The sequence below is a fragment of the Brassica oleracea genome, chromosome C4, assembly GCF_000695525.1.
Source record: "Brassica oleracea var. oleracea cultivar TO1000 chromosome C4, BOL, whole genome shotgun sequence".
Classification (NCBI taxonomy): Eukaryota; Viridiplantae; Streptophyta; class Magnoliopsida; order Brassicales; family Brassicaceae; genus Brassica; species Brassica oleracea.
Genome location: NC_027751.1, coordinates 37,281,145 through 37,298,359, shown reverse-complemented (window position 1 = coordinate 37,298,359; position 17,215 = coordinate 37,281,145). Strand labels below are relative to the sequence as shown.

At 40.4% G+C, this 17,215-nt stretch overlaps 4 protein-coding genes across 4 annotated transcripts; all 4 read left to right on the top strand.

Moving 5' to 3' along the window:
• Positions 1-63: 63 nt before the first annotated feature.
• Positions 64-1,916, top strand: LOC106340691 (ankyrin repeat domain-containing protein EMB506, chloroplastic). Its single transcript, XM_013779540.1, has 7 exons — positions 64-574; positions 644-723; positions 837-935; positions 1,021-1,119; positions 1,209-1,307; positions 1,390-1,488; positions 1,602-1,916. The coding sequence occupies exons 1-7, from the start codon at positions 199-201 to the stop codon at positions 1,701-1,703; spliced, it is 954 nt and encodes a 317-aa protein (XP_013634994.1). The 5' UTR covers positions 64-198; the 3' UTR covers positions 1,704-1,916.
• A 691-nt stretch (positions 1,917-2,607) lies between these two features.
• LOC106340688 lies at positions 2,608-9,448 on the top strand. Its single transcript, XM_013779529.1, has 4 exons — positions 2,608-3,237; positions 3,327-3,859; positions 8,962-9,088; positions 9,167-9,448. Exons 1-4 carry the CDS (start codon positions 2,608-2,610, stop codon positions 9,260-9,262), a joined length of 1,386 nt encoding a protein of 461 aa, XP_013634983.1. The 3' UTR covers positions 9,263-9,448.
• A 1,371-nt stretch (positions 9,449-10,819) lies between these two features.
• Positions 10,820-11,680, top strand: LOC106338811 (glutathione S-transferase T3-like). The gene is made up of 2 exons (XM_013777704.1): positions 10,820-11,098; positions 11,192-11,680. Exons 1-2 carry the CDS (start codon positions 10,820-10,822, stop codon positions 11,678-11,680), a joined length of 768 nt encoding a protein of 255 aa, XP_013633158.1.
• A 2,516-nt stretch (positions 11,681-14,196) lies between these two features.
• Positions 14,197-15,568, top strand: LOC106340690 (peroxidase 63). Its single transcript, XM_013779539.1, has one exon. The coding sequence runs from the start codon at positions 14,321-14,323 to the stop codon at positions 15,287-15,289; it is 969 nt and encodes a 322-aa protein (XP_013634993.1). The 5' UTR covers positions 14,197-14,320; the 3' UTR covers positions 15,290-15,568.
• Positions 15,569-17,215: the final 1,647 nt, after the last annotated feature.

Here is a 17,215-nt window from a genome sequence, read left to right as displayed (position 1 = left end):
CAGGGAAATGTCGTCTTTATTCGTTGTTTTGTATCTTGTGTTTTTTTAATAAACCACCTGAAACCATCGAAGCGGGAATCGGAGCCTCTCACCGGCGTTTACACCATCGGAGTCTCAGTTTATTTACAGTTCTTATCTTCTAGTTTCTGAATACGAGTGAAAGTGTTCTACTTACAATTGAAGGAGAACTTCCCGACAATGGTCTCTTGGGTCTTATCCATTCGTCCACAAAGTTGTCTCCTTCCAGAATTTCCCGTTTCCATCTCTAAATCGAAGCTACTCATAGACTGTCTTCCAAGGAGCGTCCCATTACGCTTATCAGTTCCCATCAAGAGACAATTGACTGTGAAGACCCGCTGTTTCTCTGAGACAAAGCGTCGAACACCTTCCGTACAATCCAAACGTCAATTTTGGGAAGACCCAGACGATGGTAGCGACAGTGAAGATGAAGAAGAAGGAGAAGACGAAGAGGGTATCGGAAATGATTTAGATTTCGAGAGTGATTGGGAAGATGGAGACTCAAGAGCCCAGAAGGTTACTACAGACAACAACTACGAGGAACAGCTTGCAAGAGGTTCTTCTTTCTCTTCATTTACTCTTGCAAGAGCTTTCAAATCTGTAATTTTTGTGTGTGTATTTGCAGAGGTTGAGCAACTTCTTGCACCTGAAGAAAGAGCGATTCTTCAGCAAAACGAAAAACCAAATCTTCAAATGATATCAACTGTATGTTTTCAATTGATTTTGTCCTCACTACCTCTTTTATGCAATATTGCATTTACAAGTCATTCTCATATCAATCTTATATACTTTATTGTATAACATATGAAACTTTGCAGAAGAAGTGGAAGCCACTTCAGACTCTTGCTCTGTCAATGCAGATTCAGTTAATGGACAATCTCATGGACAATGGACTAAACATTGATGATGTTGACAAGGTTTTGCTTTTAAATATAAAATTTTGGTCGTCAAATATGGTTTCTAGTCTTTACAGTGTCATTGATTGAATCTCTTGATCAACAGGACGGCGAAACCGCTCTTCATAAGGCAGTCATTGGTAAAAAAGAAGCAGTGATTACTCATCTTTTGAGGAAAGGAGCAAACCCACACGTTCAAGATCGGGTGAGAAGAACTTATTTGGTTCCATATACGTAAAACCCATTTGAGAAAAAGGTTCAAACTTTTCATAACCGGACTGTTCAAACATGTAGGACGGTGCATCTGCGCTTCACTATGCAGTTCAAGTTGGAGCCTTGCAGACTGTAAAACTACTTATCAAGTACAATGTAGACGTCAATGTTACAGATAATGTCAGTAGCAATGATCCAAGCCTTTTTAAGATTTCAAATCAACTCTTTTTGACGATCTGATGAAACTTTCTTTGGTTTACAGGAAGGATGGACTCCTTTACATATCGCTGTGCAAAGCAGGAATCGAGACATCACAAAAATCTTGTTGACCAATGGTGCTGATAAGACAAGAAGAACAAAGGTTTAAATGGCTTTGTTATATCAAGAAAAAGCTGAGAGGCTATATATGATACTGTGTTTTTGTGCGATAACCACCGATCGATGTGGTTTAATGCTTCTTGCCATTTTTTACAGGACGGGAAAGTAGCATTGGACATGGCTCTGTGCTTTGGAAGAGATTTCAAGTCATATGATCTGGTCAAGCTGTTGAAGATCATGCCTACTGACGATATATAGAAAACAATTGGTGAGTTTTTGAATGATGAGGTTGAGATTAGTAAACCGGGGTTGAAATTACCTGGTTTGTTTGTAATCTAATCCGCTTAAAGTGGTAGAAGAAACCCGGTTTTGTTTGTATTAAACTAGATTTTTTGTTGTATAATCAAAAACCAATTGAAGAAATATGTATACTCAAATACATTTTCCCTGGAAACTCTCCATTCACTGTTCTGTAGCATTGCTACCTGTGAATATTAATTATGTATCCACTCGAGTCTTGGCTATCATTATCACATGTAAACGTTCCAGAACGTCAAGTTCTTGCTATACTTGATTGCTAGAGAATCTTTTGATTAGCATCTTATTGTTCAAGTAACTGTATTTGTTTCTTGGACATCGACATTGCTAATCTTTTGACTTTTTAGCTACTTCTCGTTTTTTGAAGAACATACACACGAAGATCATAGTATTATTGTTGTATCTTCATTTGTATTCGTGATTTATCAAGGTTTTGAATTAATTAAACTAGAGTTGACTTTTGGGAAATTGATAGTATGAACTGGTCTCTGTTGTTCATGATATCGAAACTTGTCTAAAATCTTGGAACTTGGTTTTGGCAGTACTGTTCATTTAATGATAGAAATGAAAGCATGAGAGATGGGTTCAGAGTATTTGTGATGACGCTTGGTTTTTCGGCAAAGTTTTTGGAAACTGAAAGGGCTGTTTCGGTTTTTTTTTTTTTTTTTTTTTATAAGTGTTGAGGATGGCTCTGTGATTTCCTGTTATCCTTGAAAAGTTATCTTCTATCCTCCATCTAAATTTGAGGAGGAATGGCCGTCTTTATAAGTGTTGAGGATGGCTCTGTGATTTCCTGTTATCCTTGAAAAGTTATCTTCTATCCTCCATCTAAATTTGAGGAGGAATGGCCAAAAGTTCTGGAGAGACTAAGTTCACTTTGAAACTTGTCGTTGATGAAGAGAGAAAAAAGGTTGTTTTCGCTGAGGCTTGTAGGGACTTTGTTGATGTGCTCTTCAGTCTTCTGACACTGCCTATGGGCACCATTGTCAGATTGCTTGAGAATCATCGTAAATCTGAGCCTGTGCCTGTTGGTTGCTTTAGCAATCTCTATAAAAGTGTTGTGGATATGGGCACTGATGATTTTGAGACTGAAGCTTGTAAGCAGATACTCCTTTATCCGAGGAGTTTGAGAGATGTCCAGTGCAAAAGGCTTAAGCTCAACTTACACCCTGCTGAGGGATACAAGTGGTTCTCTTGCGGTTCTTACAACTGTGACATGTGCAGTGGTTTTAGCACTTCTCGATGTCGTTGTGGAAAGTTGATGAACAAAGAGACCCCGATGTCAGGAGCAAAAGTTGTAGACTACAACATACAAGATGGAGTATTTGTTAGAGGCAGGTCTTCATTCATCATAACTGACGACTTGAAAGTGGCAGTTCGGTCCACTGACCTTGTCTTGAGAAAGCTCAAATCTGTAGGCTGTGGTGATCTTCGTAAGGTTTCGGAAAGGATTGTTGAGATTGGTTTAGATGAGGTATGTTAGTCTTTACTCCATGTTATTTGTAGATGTACTATGTTATTAGAAACAAGCTCTGCTCTCAATATATCTTAATCTTAAAATAGGTCATGACACTACTGGAATGTATCTTCTCCTCAAATGCTTCCTTGACGGACACTTTCCTCAACAAGCAAAGCCCAAAAGGTGTGATGAAGCCATGCACTACGCCAAGTCCGTATATGGAAAAAGAAATAGAAGCTAGACCAGAAGAAATAATAACTTTCAGTGCCATCGTGAGGAAACACGATATGAAGATTTTATATGTTGAATGCAAAGAAGACTTTGTTGATCTTCTTTTCACTTTTCTTGCTGTTCCGCTGGAATCTGTAGTGGATATCTCTGGTGAGAGCTCCACTCTTGTGTGCCTTGGAAACCTGTTCAAAGGCTTCAAGGAGTTGAGTGCTACAGAAGTTTCAAGATCCAAAGCTGTGCTCCCACATTACTATAAATGTCAGAAGCAGTTGCTCGATATCATCACTGAGCGGCCTCAGCTCTTATTTAGAGCCAGCGACGACGAACTTCTGGATCTAATTGATCCAAAATCTCATGGACGTGACCAGTCAAAAAAAGGTAGCGGATTCGTGAAGAGAGACGCAAGGTTTTGATATGCCATTAAGGGTTTACGTATCGAAGAGGAAGAAGCATAACGTGAATAAAAAGAGTGAAGGAAGTGATGAGTTGGCCAGTGGGAATTAATAATAAATAGAAATTGTATACGAGTCTTGATATAAAAGACCGGTTAGTTAGTTACATAGATTCATTCTGTTAGGAATCAAGAGGCTTGATCTCAGATTGTGAGATTTAAGAATAGGCTTAGCTCCCTGGTTCGTAGAGACTAAGAGTGGGACGTTGGGTGGTACGTGATCAATAAATACTTCAGTTCTTATCAAATTGGTGCGTGAGAGCGTTCTGGATCGATCGATCGTGACAATGACGTGAGCGACGACGTTGGAGTCGTTATCGCAGACGGTGGCGACGAACTACGCGGAACAACAGGAATCGACGGTGCAGCTACGAGCGTCGATGACGAATTTGGAGGAGAAGTTTACCGATCTTTACAATCTCCTGACGAAAGCTCCTCCGCTGATGGAGGATTTGCATCGGAGTCCGGCGAACGGTCAGAATCAGGTACGCGATTCCGAATTGGAACCTGGCTGTAGTCTCAGATCTGATGCGAATAGGGATAGACCGAGATTGGTTGATGATCGTGATAGCTTGATTCGTCGGATTGAGCTACCGTTGTTCAACGGAGAGGATGCATATGGTTGGATTGCTTTGGCAGAAAGATACTTCAGGAATGGCGGTTACGGTGAAGCGACGAAGCTCGACTTGGTATCCGTAAGTTTGAGTGGCGACGTGTTGAGCTGGTTCAACAGTGAGATTTTGTGACAACCGTTTGAAAATTGGATGGATTTCAAGAATCGATTGCTTGCGAGGTTCAGTAGGGTGAAGTTAAGAGATCCAAGCCAACATTTCTTCAATGTTCAACAAACGGGGAACGTGGCGGAGTATATACATACGTTCGAGGATCTTTCTACTCAAGTTTCTAGCTTATCTGATACTCAGAAGGAGGGTATATTCATGAATGGTTTGTCTCCAGAGATGTGATAAGTAATGACTATGTGTAAGCCAGTGGATTTGCCTGATATGATATCAACTGCATATCAGATGGAATCGAGTTCTCTTTTCAGCGTGGTGCAGAAGGAGATGCAAACGCGAAACAAGGATAAAGCAGGAGGCTCATCATCGGTGTCAAAGTCTTACTCTAGTTTCAATCCTCATTCAGGGTGGAAACAGAAACAAGTCCAGCAAGAGAAGACTCAACAAGATAAAAATCAGCCAGCAAAGCAGCCGGGGAATATAAGACCAGCCCTTCGTTTGACGGAGACACAAATTGCGGAAAAGAGAAGGTTGGGGCTTTGTTACACTTGTGATGCGAAGTGGAATAGGCAGCATGTTTGTCCTAATGCGTCGCTGAGAGTGTTGACTGTGATAAATGGGTTGGAAATGGAGCTGATTGGTAATGAGAGTATGGAGATTGATGAAGATGACATTGTATGGGAACCTCAACTAAAGACGATAACATTGCAGTCTTTTTATGGGATTTCCTCACCAACAACAACGAAATTAAAAGGAGTCATCAAGAAACATACAATGGTAGTTATGTTGGATAGTGGGGCGACTCATAATTTCATATCACCAGTAATGGCTGCTCAGTTGAAATTGGAGATGGAGATGGTAAAAGGCTTGGAAGTGTTGTTAGTACTGGCGTTTCTGTGAATGGTACCGGAGTTTGTAGAAAAGTCCAGATCAATCTTCAAGGAGTGGTTTTTGAAACAGACTTTATCGTTTTGGATTTGGGCAACGTTGATGTGATACTCGGTATGCTGTGGTTGAGAACATTGGGGAAGTGCCAGATCGATTGGGAGAAACATGAATATGTATTCTGGTACAACGGGAGATTGGTGACGTTATTGGGTGATTCGGTGTTACATCAACCGGTTAAATCTTTGAAAATGGCGCAGGCAAGTGAAGATGTTCCTAAAGAGTTGTGGGAGGTGTTAGCGAGGTTTGATCACATATTTCAAGAGCCAACGCAGCTTCCTCCGGTACGTGGTCACGAACATGGGATTGTTTTGCAGCCTGGTCTCGGGCCAGTGAGTGTAAGACCCTATAGATACCCGCAGGTGCACAAAGAGATTATGGAGAAAAGTGTGACTGAGATGCTTGCAACGGGTATCATAAGACCAAGTCACAGTCCCTACTCAAGTCCAGTTCTTTTAGTCAGGAAGAAGGATAAAAGTTGGAGGTTCTGTGTTGATTACAGGATGTTGAATAGAGCAACAATTCCTTACAAGTATCCTATCCCGATGATAGACCAACTCTTGGATGAGTTGAATGGAGCCAAGCATTTTTCAAAGCTAGATTTGAGGTCAGGTTACCATCAAATTCGAATGAAAGAGGAAGATGTGGAGAAGACAGCATTCAGAACTCATGAAGGTCATTATGAATTCAGAGTAATGCCGTTTGGGTTGATGAATGCGCCAGAAACATTCCAGTCATTGATGAATGATGTGTTCAAAAGTTTTTTGAGGAAGTTTGTGCTGGTGTTTTTTGATGATATTCTGATCTTTAGTTCAACGATGGCGGAGCATGTCATTCATGTGGCAGAAGTTCTTAAACGTTTTGAGAAACACAAGTTGTTTGCTAACAGAAAAAAATGTGCTTTTGGACAAGTACAGGTGGAGTACCTTGGTCATATTATATCGGCACAGGGTGTGTCAACGGATCCACAAAAGATTGAAGTCGTCGTTAAGTGGCCAACTCCAAGAACAGTAAAGGATGTGCGTGGGTTTCTTGGTTTGACCGGTTATTATAGAAAGTTTGTGCAAGCGTATGGGATGATAGCACGACCTCTTACGGAGTTGTTAAAAAAAGAGCAGTTCTTGTGGTCTCAGGTAGCACAAGCGGCGTTTGAAAGTTTGAAGATAGCAATGACGACAACACCGGTACTAGCACTTCCTGATTTCACACAGGTCTTCATTGTAGAGTCAGATGCCTCTGGGTATGGCCTGGGCGCGGTGTTGATGCAGGGGAAACCCCCAATCGCTTACTTCAGTCATGCGTTGTCTGATAAAGAACAATTCAAGCCTATCTATGAGAGAGAGCTGATGGCAATAGTACTCTCAATTCAAAAATGGAGGCACTATTTGTTGGGTAGAAGATTCGTTGTAAGAACAGATCAACAGAGTCTTAAGTACCTTTTGGAGCAGAGAGAGGTCACCTTAGATTACCAAAGATGGTTGACAAGGATAATGGGATATGATTTTGATATCGAGTATAAAGTGGGGACTGAGAATAAGGTTGTGGATGGTTTGTCTCGCATTGTTCAGTACGCGGCAGTGGAAGTGCAGGCGCGTTGTTTTGCTTTGACATTGCCTTCATCGTTACAGGCTCAAGACATTTATGAAGAGTTGGATAAGAGTGAAAAGATTCAAGGCTTAATAGCTAAAGTCTGTCATGGTGAGTCGGTTAAAAAGGGGTATACAGTGATTCAAGGCAGATTATACTATAAAGGCCGGTTGGTCCTTCCTTCCGACTCTGTTTTCATTCCGTTGCTCTTGAAAGAATATCATGATAGCTTGCTGGGGGGCCACTCTGGAATATTAAAGACGATGAAGCGTATACGTGCGGTGTTCTACTGGCAGAATATGAGGAAACACATCCAAGAGTATGTGACTGCTTGTGAAGTATATCAAACCCACAAGTACAGTACACTCTCACCTGCTGGATTGTTACAACCAATAGACATTCCGCAACAAATATGGGAAGATATATCGATGGACTTCATCGAAGGACTTCCATCGTCACGAGGAGCTAATGTAATCTTTGTGGTGGTGGATAGGCTGAGTAAGTATAGTCATTTCATCACGTTGAAGCATCCATTTACAGCTTCTGATGTAGCTCAGAAGTTCCTTCACGAGGTTGTTAGATTACACGGGTATCCTCGTTCGATCATTTCGGATAGGGACAAAGTGTTTCTCAGTGGGTTTTGGAGAGATTGTATTAAAGCTTCAGGAACTCGTCTGCGGTTCAGTACAGCTTTTCATCCTCAATCAGACGGACAGACGGAAGTGCTTAACCGATGTCTAGAGACATACTTACATTGCTTTGCGTCTGCTCACCCGAAGACTTGGGAAAAATATTTGATGTGGGCTGAATTGTGGTATAATACTTCTTTTCATACTGCGACTCATTGCACGCCTTTCAAGATGGTATATGGGCGGGACCCTCCATCATTGTTACGTTTTGAAGAATGGTCCACTAGCAACTTTGAATTGGAGAAGATGTTAAAGGAGAGGGATGAGTTGTTAGCTGATGTTAAACAGCATTTGTTGCGTGCGCAAGAAGTGATGAAAAACAATGCGGATAAGAAGAGGAGGGATTTGGTTTTGGAAGTGGGTCAGATGGTGTATTTGAAATTACGACCCTACAGACAGCAAAGTGTGAGTAGACGTATGTGTCAGAAGTTGGCGGCTCGTTATTACGGACCATATGAGGTAACGGACCATATGAGGTGTTAGAAAGGATCGGTCAAGTGGCTTACCGACTGCGTTTGTCAGATGATTCGAAAGTGCATCCAGTTTTTCATGTTTCTCAGTTGAAACCGGTGGTTGGTCAAGGGAAAACGGTATTGCCGCTGCCTCCGATCTTATCTCAGGAAGATGAATTGGTCGTGGAACCTCAGGAGCTGTTGGGAACTCGTTATAATGAGGAAGGCCATTTAGAGGTGTTGGTGGCTTGGAAGAATCTACCTTCCCACGACAATTCTTGGATGTTGTTGCGCGAGTTGAAAAGGCAGTTTCCGAGTTATGCGCTTGAGGACAAGCTCGTTCTCCACCCCGGGGGTATTGATATGCCATTAAGGGTTTACGTATCGAAGAGGAAGAAGCAGAACGTGAATAAGAAGAGTGAAGGAAGTGATGAGCTGGCAAGTGGGAATTTATAATAAATAGAAATTGTATACGAGTCTTGATATAAAAGACCGGTTAGTTAGTTACAGAGATTCATTCTGTTAGGAATCAAGAGGCTTGATCTCAGATTGTGAGATTCAAGAATAGGCTTAGCTCTCTGGTTTGTAGAGACTAAGAGTGGGAGGTTGGGTGGTACGTGATCAATAAATACTTCAGTTCTTATCAGGTTTACAGTATCAGATGATCTGATCATAACCCCAATGAACTCAAGCTCAGCTCTTTGTTTTCTGAAGAAGTTGGAGAGTCCAACAGAGGATATACAGGTGCAAGAAATAAGCATCAGCAAAACACAGGTATATATGTATCCTTTTTGATCAAGAAGAAACATGTAACGATTCTCCTAAATATTTCGTTTATTTTCTGTAAGCCAGGCAGCAAGTTTGTTGAGAGCTTCCTTGGTGACATCTTCTGCACTGAACGCTGCGTTATGGAACTCGACTTCGAAGAAACGGAAGCAAGAGACTTGAAGAAACCACATTCTCCATCTCTTTTGCCATCTCTGTTTGTTTTCTTTTTACATTATTTCCTTAGCTACTGTGGCTATTATATCCTAAATGTGAGAAACTACAGCTTTAATTCAAAAATCCTGTTACGTTTTTTGAAAGAATTATAATTCATGTTATGTTTATTTTACATTACCCCATTCTTGTAATTGACACTGACCGTGATAAATACACCAAGTACATCTGGGATTAGATGGTGCGGGACCATGTAAGCACATGCGCGATAAAAGATGGGTAGTTCACAACAGAATCTCTTAGCTATCATTCCCCTTGTTCTGTCTATTTTCTCTTTTTGAATTATGCTAAAAACTTTCTTAGAGCATCATTATTGGTGCATCTTAACCATGGTTCTTAAGTTTAAGAGTAATTAAAATAAATGAAAAAACCCAATTAAATTAAGAGGCGGGCCTTAATCAAGACCAAGAAGATGCACTTCTTGTGGGACGCGTGTTCTAACGCCATTGGTTTGGTGATTTTGGGAGCAAAAGAAAACTTCAACGCGACGACTCGCGGACCTTCTCTCTTCCCCAAAGAGTTTCGGAGGTTCCCTCAACGAAGAATCTCGTCGGCGATTCTCGTCCATGCCTAAAAATCGTTGGCTCGCACCTCATGGAGAATCGGTGGCTCTCCCCTCTTCGAGAATCGGTGGCTATCTTCGACAAATCTCGGTGACTCTCTTCGACGAATCTCGGTGTCTCTCATCTAAGAATCCCGGTGGCTATCCTCGACGGAGTCAATCGGTGGCTCTCCTGTCGTTGCGAATCGGCGGTTGTTGCTGAGTTTAATTGAAAGGTAAACTCACTTTCTTCTTTGAAGTTCTCATTTTTGCATGTCTTGATTTTGATCCATCGTGTTCTTCTTGATTGTTTTCTCCATTTATTTCCAACATAAAACTGAAAAAGAGATGTTGATCGACAGTTAAACTCTTTTGTCTGACTCAATTTCAAAATTTCCTCGCCATGATCATCATGTCTATAACTTCATGTTTGTAACGGTTTAGTAGATTTTTGTTAGCTGAACATGTGTGATTATCTAGATTCTTTGAGAATGGAAAACAATTTAGATCAAAATAATATATAAATCCTTCCATTCTTTGATTCGTTTTTGTGTTTCTGTCTTAAGGTGGCTGCATAACGAGACATGAACAACGTGAAGAATCAAAGCACAACCATTGCCAAACAGGTAAAATCCACATTTCTCTTTGATCTGTTTCAGTTGAGTTAAGTCATTTGATTGTTGTTAGGCTCGGTTAAGTGTGTAATAAATGTTTAGGTAAGTGGTAGATTATGGTTGTGTTAGTAATAAATAGAAGTTATGGTTAGATGGTGTAGAGTGATGAATGAGTCGATGGTTGTTAGATATATGTCAAGTCCCTCTTCTCTTTATTAACGTTACTCTTGTTCACCATCTCTTCCATCTAAACACAATCTTTCCTCTTGTTCTTCTCTTCCATCATAACACTTTCGTTCTTCTTCTTCTTCTTCTTCTTCTCTTTGTTTCCTCCTTTTGAAACGTTTTGATATGGATTATAATCCATATCAGAATGGGTCTAATTTTGTTGATCTTCTAACCAGTCAACAAGAAAGTGTCTTCGGTCATTCACAAGATCCCTTCACGGCCACTCAACGTAGTGAAGAGACTTTTGTTGAGCGTAGAGAACGCCGCACATGGACACCTAGAGATGACATTGTCCTCATAAGCGCATGGCTCAACACAAGTAAAGACCCGGTGGTTGGAAATGAGCAGCGTTCAGGTGATTTCTGGAAGCGAGTTGGAGCCTACTTCGCGGCAAGCCCGAAGGTTACAGGCTGCGAACGGAGAGAGCCTGGCCACTGCAAGCAACGTTGGCAGAAGATAAACTAAGGGGTCTCCAAGTTTTGTGGAGCTTACGAGGCTGCAAAGAGGGGGAAAACAAGTGGACAAAATGACAATGACGTTCTGAAGAAAGCACATGAGATCTTCTACACGAACCATAAGAAGTTCAGACTCGAGCATGCGTTTATGGAGCTGCGTCACGACCAGAAATGGTGTGATCTTTCAAGCTCTAAAACCGAAGGAAGCTCAAGGAAGAGGAAATATGAGGACGGTGCACAATCTTCAACCTCTCACGCTACTGAAGCTAACACGTCTGAAGCTGATGAAGCAAGCAATCGACCACCGGGTGTGAAGGCGGCTAAGGCGCGGGGTAAGAAAACGACGTCTGATGAGATACCTCTGTCTAAGTTTCAGACGATGTGGTCCATTAAACAACAGGATCTTGTTGTCAAAGAAAGGCTATCCAAGATGTCTCTGCTTGATAGTCTTATTGGAAAAGAAGGACCACTAACTGACTCTGAGGAAGCTCTGAAGAAGAAGCTGATCACTGACTTGTTGTCTGTTTGAACCACTGTCCTTTGTGTGTTGCTCTCTAGTTAAGTCCTTTGTATTGTCTCTAGTTATGTGGTGCAAAACCATGTTCTTGCTCTCTAGTTATGTGAACTAAAACCTTGTTCTTTCTCGCTTGTTCTTGTTCTAGTTATGAAATGGTAGTTATGTAATGTAAAACCTTGTTCTTATTTAATATTAAACCTTGTTCTTGCTCGTTTAAACCTTGTTCTTGCTCGTTTAATATTTTTGTGTTTGCGTTTAATGCATGGGAGGAGTGAACCGAAGTCTTCTGTGTCAGTGAAGTGGAGACAATACATGTGTGTCTCACAGACTGAAGCCATCTCTTTGGTGTCATATGGTTCAGAGACAATACCCGTGTGTCTCTTCTTGTCTCAGCAAACTCACGAGAGTTTGTATTGTATTGAAGCAAACAAGTATTGTCACGAGATTTGGAATGTATTGTCACGAGACAAGTTTGTATAATTTGATGTATCACGAGTTTGTATCGTGATTATTTGGGGTCACGAGTTTGTTTATTTTAGTGTCACAGGTGTTTGTAAAATACAGTTAAATTTAAAGGCTTGTATATTTGAGATTGTATGAACCAAATTCATTTTTACAAAAGTCATTCTCCTTCTCGTTCTTGTTTGATCAAAGTCCTCCTCCTTCTCTCTTATTGCTTGTCTTTCTTGTTTACCAAAGTCCTTCATCTATTTTCTACTCCAATCTTGTTTACCAAAGTCATCCAATCTCCTCCTTCTACTCCTTCTATGTTCTAAAACAGATATGGCATCTTCATTTAATAATAACACTTTTGAGGGGTCAATGGATGAAATGTTTGATCAAACTTTCGACCAAGCATTCAAGCAAACTTTCAAAAATTTGTTTAATCATTATGCTGATCAGAAAGATGAAAGGAAAACAAGGAAAAAAAGAGTTTTTATTGAAAGAAATCGTGAAGAAGGTCATCTCCGTTTGTGGAATGATTATTTCTGTGATACTCCTACATATCCTGAAAATATATTCTGACGCCGATTTCGAATGAACAAACCATTGTTCATGCATATTGTTGATCGCCTATCCAATGAAGTTCAATTATTTCGACAAAAGAAAGACGGTATCGGAAGGCTTGGTCTTTCTACACTTCAAAAGTGTACAACAGCTATTCGTGTGTTGGCATATGGTTCAGCGGCTGATACGGTCGACGAATATCTCCGGCTCGGCGAAACTACTACTCGGTTAAGCGTGGAACATTTTGTAGACGGAATAATCAACTTGTTCGGAGATGAGTATCTTAGAAGACCAACACCAGATGATCTTCAACGTCTACTTCATATTGGAGAGCTTCGTGGATTTCCCGGGATGATAGGAAGCATCGATTGTATGCATTGGGAGTGGAAGAATTGTCCCACCGCTTGGAAATGACAATATTCTCGTGGCTCGGAAAAACCCACAATGTTTTAGAGGCAGTTGCTTCGTATGATCTCTGGATATGACATGCGTTTTTTTGGACCTCCAGGTACTTTAAATGATATCAATGTCCTTGAACGCTCACATGTTTTTGATGATATAATAAATGGTCAAGCTCCGCAAGTTAATTTCTCGGTCGAGGGAAGAGAATATCATTTGGCTTACTATCTCACCGATGGTATTTATCCGAATTAGGCAACTTTTATCCAATCTATTCCAATTCCGCAAGGACTGAAAGCCACTTTATTTGCTCAACGTCAAGAAGCTGTCCGAAAAGATGTCGAGCGCGCTTTCGGATACTTGCAAGCTAGATTTGCCATTGTCAAAAATCCAGCACTCTTTTGGGATAAAATCAAGATTGAGAAGATTATGAGAGCATGTGTCATACTCCATAATATGAGAGTAGAAAACGAACGAGATGAATACACTCAATTTGATGTGTCAGATTTCCAACAAGGAGAAGGCTACGGAGGTTCTCATGTCGATCTCAACTATTCTACAGATATCCCTACAAATATCGCCAATATGATGAGTGTCCGAACGAGAATTCGTGATAGACAAGTGCATTAAGAACTCAAAAATGATTTGGTTGAAAATATATGGCGTAAGTTCGGACGTGATCAAGACAACAACTGAGCTTCGATGCATCTTTTAAATTATTATCTTTTTTGTAATCTTTATTTTAATGTTTTTAAGTTTTTATTTTAAAATCTATGTTTAAAATGTTATCTTTCAATATGTTATATTTAATAAAAAAAATTAATCTTTAATTTTTTTTAAGAACCCTTCCTTAAAAAACAACCATTGGAGCATTTAAAACAACATGTTTCTTAAAAAAAGTTCTTAAATGTAATTTATCACTATATTATTGCCTAAAAACCCAATTAATGGTACCAATGCTCTTACTATTTTCTGCTTTAGTAATCCGACTCTATTATTAAGATAACCGGTCATTTTAATAAGACAACACACACAGTAAACCGGTCAATGCTCATAATAATAAAATAACCGGATCCTCCACCACTATACCAAAGCTTTTTACACTCTCCCGTGATTGGTGGTGGACTGTACAGAAGCGCGTGATCTTCAGTCTCCTACTCTCTCTCTCTCTCTCTTCTCCCTTTTCCATTAAATCTCACTGCCTCTCACTCTCTACTGAAGCTAAGTTATCTATCTCCTTCAATAATGGCTAAACTCGTCATCATACTCCTCTTCTTCCACGACTTGTCCTTGCTATCTTCCGCCGCAGAATCTCGCCTCACAACCGACTTCTACTCAAAATCATGTCCTAGATTCCTAGACATTGTCCGCGATACCATCACCAACAAACAGATCACAACCCCAACAACTGCCGCCGCCGCACTCCGCCTCTTCTTCCACGACTGTTTCCCCAACGGCTGCGACGCCTCCGTCCTCATCTCCTCCACCGCTTTCACCACCGCCGAACGCGATTCCTCGATCAACCTCTCTCTCCCGGGAGACGGATTCGACGTCGTGATCCGCGCCAAAACCGCTCTCGAGCTCGCCTGTCCCAACACCGTCTCTTGCTCCGATATCCTCGCCGTCGCCGTCCGCGATCTCCTCGTCACGGTCGGCGGACCTTACTACGAGATCTCCCTCGGCCGCCGCGACTCTCGCGTCTCGAAATCGTCTCTCCTCCTCGCCGATAGCCTCCCTCTTCCTTCTTCTCCGATCTCGAAGCTCGTCGAACAGTTCACTTCCAGAGGATTCTCCGTTCAGGAAATGGTGGCGTTGAGCGGGGCCCACACCATCGGATTCTCGCACTGCAAAGAGTTAACCAACCGGGTCGCCCGGGTGAACGATACCGGGTATAACCCGAGATTTGCTGACGCTCTGAGGAAAGCTTGTTCGAATTACCGAAATGACCCTACGATCTCTGTCTTCAACGACGTGATGACTCCGAACAAGTTCGACAACATGTACTTCCAGAACATTCCGAAAGGTCTCGGGTTGCTCGAATCGGATCATGGGTTGTATTCCGATCCGAGAACCCGGCCTTTCGTCGACCTATACGCGAGAGACCAAGCTCGGTTCTTTAAAGACTTCGCAGGAGCCATGCAGAAGCTGAGCGTCTACGGCGTTTTGACCGGACGGCGAGGAGAGATCCGGCGAAGGTGTGATGCAATCAACTAAGAAGTTCTCACTCTGAACTTAGATATTCTTGATTGTCTGTTTTTTTTTTAAATTTAGTGATTCTTGATTGTTTTTTTTTAATTTAAATTTTGTTGAGATGGTTAGAAGGTAAGTTTGAGATTTGGGGGAGATTTGATTGTTAATGGTGCTTCTTATTAGTGTTTTGGTGATGTCTATAATGTCTAGTTTCTTCTTGATGTGTTTGTTAATTCTTGTTCATCAAGCCTTGTTTCTTGTTCATCAATAACCTCAACATAAGCAGCTTACTCTTCTATGTGACGTTTACCTTAAAGCTAGCTTAGTGTTGTTGTTGTTCAATCAAACTTTCAGACTTCCTTCAGCTCAGAGACATAAGCATTTCTTTGCATGGAAATGAGGAAGGTGGTTTGGGTCTGAGATCTTCAAGATGTGAACAAAGTTTGTTGTTTGAAATTGATATGGAAAATTCTCTCTACTAAGGATTTACTCTGGGTTAATTGGATTAAGAAGCATCTTATCAGGAAAGAGTCTTTTTGGTCAATATCGAAAATTACTTTTTTAGGATCTTGGATGTGGAAGAAACTACTAAAGTATAGAAAGATAGCGAAGCCACTTCATGCAATTGAGGTTGGCAATGGGAATGGAACAATGTTTTGGTATGACTCATGAAGCCGGATGAGGTGATTGTATGACTTGTTGGGACCTCGTGGTATCATTGATCTTAGGGTAAGAAGATTTTTTTTTTTTTTTTGCTGAAAGGGGTAAGAAGATTAGCTATGATGGGAGAGGTGTTGGCTAGTCAAAGAAGGCGGAGGCACAGGAAAACCGTACTACAAACTTTGGAAACGGTGATACAAGAGAAGTGAGATAGTGTAGTCATTGACTTGGAGGATAGACCGGTATGGAAGGGGGAGGGGGAAGGTGAAAGCTACAAATCGGTATTCATTTCAATGGAAGTTATGGAGTATATTCGAGAACCAAACCGTAAGGTGCATAGGCATAAGGGTGTTTGGTTCTCGCAGGCTACTCCAAAATATTTCTTTAAATGATTGTTCTTGTAATCATCATTCCCTTTTCCCTTCTGCTATCATGGAGTAATAATATTTACTATATTGATGTGAATTAAAGAAGAGATTGGGAAAATTGTTGTTCTTTATTCCATGTATAAAGAGGATATATATATGGATACAAAAACTTGAGGAATAAGCAAACTATAAGCTTCTAGAATATAGACTTTATAGAATCCTATTTAATCTATAATACTCCGTTATTGACAAAGATTTATCAATGTATTCCAGCACCATTTTTATCCAAAAAAAATAATACTATAAATTTTCAATTCGTAACAACAACTGGCCAAATGATCGAAGGGGTATATTCAACTAAGAGTTTCAGATGATTTGTATTAAAATGATAAATTCAGTGTTATTCAAATGAGAATTTTAAAAAATACTTTTAAATCCAGTGTTATTGAATTTGTCATTTTAACAAATACTCTGAAATCCACTCTTATTGAACAAAATTTAAGTTGGAGATTTTAGAATGCTTTAAATATTTTTAGGGTGTTTGAGAGGGATTTCTTAGTTATAAAAATAAAAATTCAAATCTCATGGTTTTAGATGAGATTCTAGAGTTATTTAACAAAAATCATACCAAATTCTAATATTCTCGTAAAATCATCTAAAAACTCACTAAAATCAAATCACTTCAAATTTCATATTCAATACACCCCCCTAAAAGTGAAACCCACTCACATTGACCAGAACACGTTCAAAGAAAACAGCTATGAAACATTTGGTCTTAAGTTTCTCTATTTATACCCTGATCCTATCGACACACAAGCAAGAAAAAAAAGATCAAGACACCAAATAGACACAAGCTCGGATCTTTCCGAGATAGAGAGTCTTACAGGTAAACAAAAAAATATCTCTTTTTACAAGGCAAGAG